We start from the raw sequence: 9,998 nt of genomic DNA on the forward strand, positions 1-9,998 counted from the left end.
CTTGCGACTGAAAAAGAAAGCCAAAAAAGTATGCGTGTCGAGGAATTACGAGAGTATAGAAAAGGAATTATCAGTTTTATATCCACAAGTTTTACTCATTTAAAAATAAGCGCCTTTTACACGTGTTGCTGGGGCACGTTCCGGATAAAAACAATTAAAGAAGAAAAATAAAATAAAAAAGAAGAAAAAAATAGGAAAAAATAAAAAAAAAGTTTAACCTTTCTTGAGGCGCAGCAAATTCCCATTGTTTCACCAATAAATTTCAAGGCCTTGCAATAGGGAAAAATGATCGACTGGGCTGTACCTGAATACCAGTTGATAATTTTTACGTTGCTCTTGTGATTCCTTGGCACACTTTCTCTTGGCACTTTCTCTTTGTGTCGCAAGCCTGTTTTCACGTTGTTCTTGTGATTCCTTGGCAAGCTTTCTTTTGGCATTACGTCTTTGAGCTGCAAACCTGTTTTCACGTTGTTCATGTCTTCAGCATGATTTATTCGGTAGTTTCTCTTTAAGCCGCGAGCCTGTTTTCACGTTTTTCTTGTGATTCCTCGGTGCGTTTTTTTTTTATTGTCCCTTTGAGCCACGAGCCTGTTTAAACGTTGTTCTTGTGATTCCTCGGTACAATTATTTTTAGTAATTTTTCTTTAAGACGCAAACATGTTTTCACGTTGTTCTTGTGAATCCTCTGCACGCTTTCTTTTCTTACTTTCTCTTTTAGCCGCAAGCCTTTTGGCATAAACTGTTTGAGCAGCTTCTTTGGCTGTTTCTTCTGCCATTGTAAGAATTTATACTAAATTTTATCTTTGAATTAACTCTTTTAGCAGCTTCCTCGGCTGTTTCTTCTGCCATTGTAGGATTTATACTGAAATTTCTCATTTAATCTCCCCATTATAAACTTATAATGACGTCACATACAAAGCCTTATATCCTTATAATGACGAAATATGCTTACAAAAAAACAAACATATAACTTATTTTTATATAAACAGATATATATATATATATATATATATATATATATATATATATATATATATATATATATATATATATATATATATATATATATATATATATATATATATATATATATATGTATATATATATATATATATATATATATATAAATATATATATATATATATATATATATATATATATATATATATATATATATATATATATATATATATATATATATATATATATATATATATATATATATATATATTATCCCTACTTTAAAAGTAAAAGCAAATTTATCATAGAGGTGGCTCCCGTTTACCATTCTAAGATGAGCTTCACAAATTTTTGCTACTGTACTTCATCAGTGATAGCATTGCTGAATTGAATGCAGGTTGTAGAGTTTCTGCCTGGGTTGAGAGAACTTTTGTTTCCCAGTTGTAATATCTTTTAGAGAATAATAATAAAACAGTGCAATCGATTTGATTTCGATAACTGTTCAAAACAGCAATCGATTTAATTTCTACTTATACGTATAAAATTGTTACTTCCACCACCAAAACGCCTACTGCAGAACTTGTGTACATATAAAATGCTCCAATTACCATCAAAGAGGTGATTGCTATAGTCGGTGATCAGTTCTAGCCTCGAGATATTGTTCTTTATGGGCGAAACTATCAGTTGACAGGAAATGATGAAACTCATCGATACTACGACACCCTACAATATTCTATAATTTTTTTGAATTGAGCCGACACCTCTCACATTCAAATTCAATTGATATATCCAGCCACTAACAAAGAAATGGATAAGAAAAGGAGCACATTGAACAATTATGGCTATCGACTAATGATTCGTTAAGATGAAGAGAATTATATTTATAAATGCCGTCAATTGTTTCACCAATAAGTTGATATGTATGCAAAGATTGAATAAGAACGTTTGCTATTCCTCCATCTGAATCAGACCAAGCTCCACTCTGAACAATACTTTTATTTGTGTGATGGAATTGTAAATGACGGTAATACTAAAATTGGAAGATTAACAATTCTACCTTCGTCATATTCTAGCAGTCCAGGTCATATGTTTGAGTATGGTCAAGATGCCATTGCGTATATTCGTATCTATGGCAGTTCAGATTTATTTATTACATTTACCTGTAATCCATCTTGGGACGACATACAGCAACTTTTACTTCCTGGACAATTGCCGGTTTATAATCATTACGTCCCTTGTTTTCCGGTGAAAGTTGAAATCAATGATAAATTTCATAGTAAAACTTAAATTGTTTGGGCCAGTGCGATGCTGATTGCACTCAGTGGAATGACAAAAGCGAGGTGTGCTAAACACACTCATATACTAATATGTTTATTTAATAAAATTGCTTCTAATGAAATTGACGATGTGATTTCCACTAGAAATACCTGCTGTAGATGTCTAAAGGGACTTACATGACATTGTGGTACAAAAAATGACACATGGACCTTGCGGTGAACAAAATGAAAATTCACCATGCATGACAGAGGAAAGTGCACAAAGCAATATCCTCAACTTTTAGTACCAAACACTAAAACGGCAATGATGGATACCCATTAAACAGATAAAGGTCTAACGAAGATGATGAAAAAACAGCAATCATAAAGTCTCTTAACCGTTAAAACAAAGTGGATAACCATTGGGTCGTTCCATAATCATATTTATTATCAAAAACATACAATGCGCAAATATGCGTGGAATATTGTATTTCTTTAAAGGCGATCAAATACATATGTAAATACGTCAACAAAGGCAGCGACATGGCAGTTTTTGACTTGCCGTCGGAAAGCAGTGATATCGATTAAGTCGTAAAATATCAGGCTGGGAGAAACAAAAGCAGTAATGAAACAGTGTTGCGAATTCTTCATTTCTGATACTCCGACGAAGTCCAGTTGTTGTTAATTTAGTGGTACATTTACAGAATAGTCTACTTGTTTTTCTTAGAATCCAACGAGCAACATAAAGCCCTGTATCCACCGGATACAACTTTAACTAATTTCTTTGCGTTATGTCAAAATTATTCTTTTGCAAAAAAACTTTTTTATTCTGATTAGCCTAAGTTATACACGTGGAATGCTAACAAAAAATCATTCGAACGTCAAAAATGAGGTGAGTTAGTCGACGGATAACCTAACTTCTTCAAAGAAACCACGATAGGAAGAATCTCCACCAGTTATTACAATCAAGATGAATGCTTTTTTCTACACCTGCTTTTGGTTAATTTACACGGCCCGGCATCCTTTGAGCATTTGAGAACTTCAAACGGGACTATACATGACACTTATTGTATTGCATGCAGTGTTGCGATATTGATTTTTTGAATTGTACTAGACATAGGTCTAAAAATGTACTTCCCAGGAAAAAATGTACCAGACGCACACGCGATCTTCTTTCGCGCTACTGTACGAATCTATACAATATCGTTCTTTTCGCTTATTTTTCTCTCTCTTCCCGATGGCTCCCATTTTCTTTTCTAACCTTATTTTTCCGCACCTTCGTGTTTTCTGGAATAGAGCTTGGCTCTAGAGCGTGCTCAGTAGCCAAAGAGCTAAAATGTGCCTATTGAGGTAAATTAGTTCTGCCAAATGAAGGTAACTCAGAGCTGGAAAGTCCCGCAAAGTCTGCCACAAAGGAAAAACGGTTGAGTCGCGAAGAAATTCCACTGGATCCACGAACCACGGACCCAGAGATGTCTCTTCCGAAAATCCCTTATTCGTCTTATTTAACCAATTTGAACAACGCTTACGGAAAAGCGGTAGTAGCCTAACCTAAGTGATAACCAAAAGGATAGCAATTTTAAGCAGAGTGAAGCGGAAGAAACCGCAGATAACCAAAACAAAAACTCCAAATATGCTTTGTCCATGGAGGACATATGTTATGTCTATGGGCCTGGCTCTAATCGAGAAAGGGGTTGTTGAGTTGTGGAGCTCGGAATGAGCTCAAATTAAAATTACGGCCCATTTTACGGCGTTATTTATCTTTCTTTATGTTAGATGATCGGATACAAAAGTAGGAATGAACAGAAAAACAAGATATTCACTTCTTTTAAAAACTAAAACTTCTTAGGAATTACCACGAGATCATCACGTCTTCAATATCTCTTAGTAGAGACTCAATTTCCTCCTGTTGATCATCTTCTACTTCAACAATTACCTGTTCTTCAGACCCTTTCTTTTTTGCATGAGGGTTCCAGGAGACACAAGTACCATGGTCGCGAATATGCTCCCTTGTCCGAATCAAGGAGTAAATGGTGTCAACTGCAAGGCGGTTTCGAGACTTCGTTTTAACCACCGACACTGCACTGAAAATACGTTCGACACAGGCCGATGAGTGTGGAAGGGACATGACAGAAAACATGAATGTACAAAGCTCTGCATACTTTGAAGAGCCAAGACCATTTTTAAGCTCGTTCAGTTTCCCCCAGAATACCTCTGGACTTTTCAAGTGTTGGGGTGGCAAATGCTTTGATTCAGCAGGGATTGATCGCCACTGAGAGCTCAATTCTTCTAGAGATTGTCGGTTGACTAAGTTAGGAAACATGACTAGTACTGGTACTAAATCCTCTCGGCCAGAGGCAGCCACAACCGGGTCGATCACTTTCATTTTCTGCAGAACCTTAAAGGTTGAGTTGCAGTAAAAGCGGACATAAAACTCCTTTGCCAACTTCACATAAAACTTCAGACACACTAGTTTGAACGCATGCACTGTTGGGGCAGGAATATTTTTCTCGATAACCTCAGCTTCCACGTTTGCTCCCACATAGATTCGTTCGAGAGGCAAGAAATACTCTCGGTTGGACGGATCATAGGTCCCTAACGGCTTGTTTTCAACTACTTCCGGACGTAGGAAGTTCCTTAGGATAGTCTCAAATACCGTAGAGACCTCGTTGCAAAGGTAGTGCAGCCTAACCCCCTCAACTTGAAACAATATGTTCAGCTTGTTGACTTGCGGCAAAATGAAGCCCAGGAACTGCAAGTACAGTTTCGTGTACACATTTTCCATCATTTTCAGGACTTTTTCAGCAGAGGCTGAATTGATGGCCTTGAATTCCTCGTAAAAGTTCACTTTCAGAGCTCTCCGCTGTTCTAAAATTCGCATAACTACGGACTCGAGAGACAGCCAATGGACGTCACAGACTTTCAGCAGTCTATGGTTTTTCGTATCTGTTATCCCCTGAAACTCTGCATATGGTGCAATACGCTTTGGTGAATGCTGTATATAGTTATATACATCACGGACAAACTCATCAAATTCTAGTGGGATCTCTTTGGAGGCGTTAGACGCGCATAGTGCAAGGCTATGGCACACACAGCCTACAACAATAACATACGGATTGTCAATTTTCACAAGAGCCTTCAGCCCCGTTACCTCCCCCATGTTCACAGAGGCATTATCCCATCCGAAACCTATGCAGTTCTCTTTTGGGATATTTCTGACGCTGAGTAGCTTATCTACTTCTCCCTTCATTATCTGAGCTGTTGCTGATGGCACCTCGACAAGTCCTAATAAGCGATCGCAAACACGTTTTAACTGAGGACACCAGAAGCGAGCAACAACAGCCATAGATTTAACAACAGATTTGTCAGTCGATTCATCCAACAAGATTGAAAACTTGCATTTCTGCAATTTCTCTGAGAGAGCCTGGTCTGCATCAGGTGCCAACTTTTTCACAATGATATTTCGTGTTTTGTCACGGCCGCACGTAATCTTACCTGCGATCACGGAATCAGGGAACACATTTTTTAGGAGCCCTGGCAGATGTTCCATAACCCTAAATGGCAGGTTGTGTTCAGCAATAAAGCCGCTGAGCTTCAGCTCTGCATTCTCAACACTCTTCTGCAACATCACACTTTTCTTAAATTCAACGTTACTGGAGCACAAGTTTGCTAGATCAGTTGTATGCTGCTTTGCCTCAAAGTTCTTTACATGGAATTTATTTTTAGAATGTCGAAGAGCATGGGTTTTTCCTCCAATGTAACTTAAATTGCAAACCAGGCACATAAATCTCGTACTGTCCTTCTCATCCTTCCAAATCCATTTCTGCAGGTCTTTGTCAGAAAGCCAGTCACTGTTAAATTTGTGCTTGTAATGTGTCTTTTTCTTTTTTGGCTTTGCCTTGACATTCATTCTCTCATCAACACATTCGTCATCAGACTCTTCAGATTCACTAGATTCAGTACTGCTGCCACTTTCTTCACCTAGTGATATCATATCCTAGTCACAGTTTTTGCTGTTCTTATCACTGCCCAAGTTTGCTCGGCTATCAGGGTTTATTCCAGTCTGTACTTCTGTCAACTCCTGCAATTCTTCAGTGGGTTTGTTCGGATTTTCTTGTCCCTTATCTGTCTCATCTGGAGGTCCTGGCTTTTTGAAAAACTGTTGAAGTTTTGATTGCTTCATTTTGTCCTTAAAAACGATACATAGCATATAATTCCATGTATCTACTAGCTACTCTCTACTACGTATGGTAAATCAAAAAAGAGGATTAAAACTAGCTTTTTTCACGGTAAGAATGACAAGCATACTAGGCTAGATAGTAATTTTACTTCGGGATTTTTTTGTTAGCTTTCAGGTAAACAGATGCTGACAAAAAACCAGAGATTCCCTTCTACAATCACACAACACAGAAGTACGGATTTCCTATAGAGATTTCCCTGAAAAACTGTGTTATGTGATAGCAGTAAATAGTGCATGGGTGATCGAAATATGTACTGATATTCCAATAAACACGGTGACAAAGACAGTGAAAACTCTGATCACAAAGATGTGTGCGCCTGTCATCTCTTTAAGAAGAGTAACCATCTGGTAAGCTACTACAAAATTACCCATGGCCATGATAGATATAAAGGAACGCTTATCCTCCACAGAATTTCAGGCTGTGGGATACTTGTCACTGACTTTGTCAGGTACTACCCATGTCAGTAATTACCCTGATTTTGGTAGAGTAGCCTACAGGTTAAAAAAAAATACAATAAAGGTTCCTGCTTTTTTTATTCCAAAACTAGCAATGGTGAAGTAGAGGTATGCTTATTTAAACAGTTACCATACTTAAATATAAACAGTGCAGTTTTGGGCTAAATGGTAGAATTAAGATCCAAAATACCTATTCAGGTAGACTATTTTCAGAGGCCCCTAATTGCCTACTTTGGCTAATTGATAGTTAACTTTAGTCACAGCAAATGCATGAAAATGGCAAAGTTCAAAGTCAACAAACATTCAAATAAGTATGACTTTGTCAGGTACGACCCATGTCAGTAATTATCCTGATTTTGATAGAGTAGCCTACAGGTTAAGTGACTTTGTCAGGTATTACGCATGTCAGTAATTATCCTGATTTTGGTAGAGTAGCCTACAGGTTAAAAAAAATACAATAAAGGTTCCTGCTTTTTTTATTCCAAAACTAGCAATGGTACAGTAGAGGTATGCTTATTTAAACAGTTACCATACTTAAATATAAACAGTGCAGTTTTGTGCTAAATGGTAGAATGAAGATCCAAAATACCTATTCAGGTAGACTATTTTCAGAGGCCCCTAATGGCCTACTTTGGCTAATTGATAGTTAACTTTAGTCACAGCAAGTGCATGAAAATGGCAAAGTTCAAAGTCAACAAACATTCAAATAAGTACGACTTTGTCAGGTACTACCCATGTCAGTAATTATCCTGATTTTGGTAGAGTAGCCTACAGGTTAAGTGACTTTGTCAGGTACTACCCATGTCAGTAATTATCCTGATTTTGGTAGAGTAGCCTACAGGTTAAAAAAAAAATACAATAAAGGTTCCTGCTTTTTTTATTCCAAAACTACCAATGGTACAGTAGAGGTATGCTTACTTAAACAGTTACCATACTTAAATATAAACAGTGCAGTTTTGGGCTACATGGTAGAATGAAGATCCAAAATACCTATTCAGGTAGACTATTTTCAGAGGCCCCTAATTGCCTACTTTGGCTAATTGATAGTTAACTTTAGTCACAGCAAGTGCATGAAAATGGCAAAGTTCAAAGTCAACAAACATTCAAATAAGTATACCTCTACCCAAGTATGCTGCACATGAAAGGTTCATGATGGTAGATTTTACCATGGCATATGTCTAGCCAATATGCTCTCCACTACACTCCTAGTCACTCCTACTCTAAGCCTCTTCTATCTGCTTTTCCACAAGTGATCAGCTTAAGAAACAGGGGGCTAATCGCATACAGGTATGGCTCACATAAAACCTATTGTCATTCATACTATAACTGATAGATATTTTGAACAGTCTGAACTTGTAGGTTTGAATGTGCATTTTGTTAGATCACTAAGTTAGTGATCGAGCCTGTAGCAATGTGGGTTGCAAGAAGGACTTGTTGCACAAGTACCGTACATAACAATCATCTGAATAAGCCACTACACTACATACTTAGCGTTGCTGACATGGCAAATCTGAAGAAGACTCCAGCAGGCTTACCTCACAAATGGAGTTAAGATGATAGCATTTTTAGTTTTTGAAAATCCGCGGCAACTTTCCGTTTTCCGTAACGACTCCAAATTTACCATAGAGTTAACCTCTAAATAAAAGCAGACAGACAAGTCGCGAGAGTATTTGCCATAGCAATGAATGGTAAAGGTTCCGTTTACAAGTAAAAATCGTTCTTTTTTTTAGTTTTGGAGAAAATGTACTGAATTTGTACCAGTTCGACGTAAATGTACTGATTTTCTGACTTTAAAAAAAAAGTTGTACAGATGTACAGGTCAGAGAAAAAAGTACTGAATCTGGTACAATTGTACCACCCATCGCAACACTGCTTGTAGAACATCCACATAATTACGAAAGAGATGTATATTCTTGTTTTTAGAACATATGTCAAAATGATAATAATTAGCAATGTTTTTTACAAGGCTGGCAACATCAATTTAGTTGCTTTAGTCTTCGATTAAATAAAAAAAGCTAGTTTTTTTAACTGAAAGTAAGGAGCGACATTAAAACTTAAAACGAACAGATATTACTCCGTATATGAAATGGGTTGTCCCCTCCGCAGTCTCTCGCTCTTTACGCTAAAGTTTTTAATTGTTTTAAAAAGTAGAATTGTGGCAAAGAGTCAAACTTTAGCGTAAAGAGCGAGGGACTGCGGAGGGGACAACCCATTTCATATACGGAGTAATTTCTGTTCGTTTTAAGTTTTAATGTCGCTCCTTACTTTCAGTTAAAAAAACTAGTTTTTTTTATTTAATTTCTGAACGTTTTTGAATTAATGCATGTTTGATTTTGGCTCTCCGCACATAAATTATTGAAATGAAATTAGTATATTAATTTTTTTTGGCTAAAACGTCTGTACACTTCCCAATAACCATTACTATATGTAAACACTGGTCAAAGTTTGTAACTTGCAGCCCCTCCCCCAGGAATTGTGGGGGAGTAAGTCATTCCCAAAGATATAGTTATTATGGTTTTCGACTATGCGGAACAAAATGGCTATCTTAAAATATTAATCTGTTGACTTTTGGAAAAAAATTAGCGTGGGAGGGGGCCTATTTGCCCTCCAATTTTTTTATCACTTAAAAGGGCACTAAAACTTTTCATTTCCGTAAGAATGAGCCCTCTTGCGACACTCTAAGACCACCTGGTCGATACGATGACCCCTGGGGAAAAGAAAAAAACAACAACAAACAAACAAATAAACATGCACCCGTGATTTGTCTTCTGGCAAAAAATATGAAATTCCACATTTTTTTAGATAGGAGCTTGAAATTTTTGCTATAGAGTTCTCTGATATGCCGAATGCGATAGTGTGATTTTCGTTAAGATTCTATGACTTTTAGGGGACGTTTCCCCCTTTTTTCCAAAATAGGGCAAATTTTCTCAGGCTCGTAACTTTTGATGACAAAGAGTAAATTAATTGGAACTTATATATTTAGAATCAGCGTAAAAATTCGATTCTTTTGATGTATCTTTTAGCATTTTGATGTATCCGTTTTTTAGAGTTCCGTTTACTATTGAGCCGGGTCGCCCCTTACTACA

General features: G+C 36.9%; 1 protein-coding gene across 1 annotated transcript; it reads right to left on the reverse strand.

The window, feature by feature from the left end:
* Positions 1–5,252: 5,252 nt before the first annotated feature.
* LOC136041156 (uncharacterized) lies at positions 5,253–6,210 on the reverse strand. The gene is made up of 2 exons (XM_065725688.1): positions 5,368–6,210; positions 5,253–5,312 (listed from the first exon to the last, which is right to left on the reverse strand). Exons 1-2 carry the CDS (start codon positions 6,208–6,210, stop codon positions 5,253–5,255), a joined length of 903 nt encoding a protein of 300 aa, XP_065581760.1.
* Positions 6,211–9,998: the final 3,788 nt, after the last annotated feature.

The sequence above is a fragment of the Artemia franciscana genome, unplaced genomic scaffold (genome assembly GCF_032884065.1).
Source record: "Artemia franciscana unplaced genomic scaffold, ASM3288406v1 PGA_scaffold_112, whole genome shotgun sequence".
Classification (NCBI taxonomy): domain Eukaryota; kingdom Metazoa; phylum Arthropoda; class Branchiopoda; order Anostraca; family Artemiidae; genus Artemia; species Artemia franciscana.

What these genes read in the sequence shown, in the direction of transcription:
- LOC136041156 (XM_065725688.1), bottom strand. Translation starts at nt 6,210, where the DNA reads ATGATATCACTAGGTGAAGAAAGTGGCAGCAGTACTGAATCTAGTGAA. An exon ending in CCTCTGTGAACATGGGGGAG is followed by an intron (nt 5,313 to 5,367) that starts GTAACGGGGCTG and finishes TTATTGTTGTAG; the next exon opens with GCTGTGTGTGCCATAGCCTT.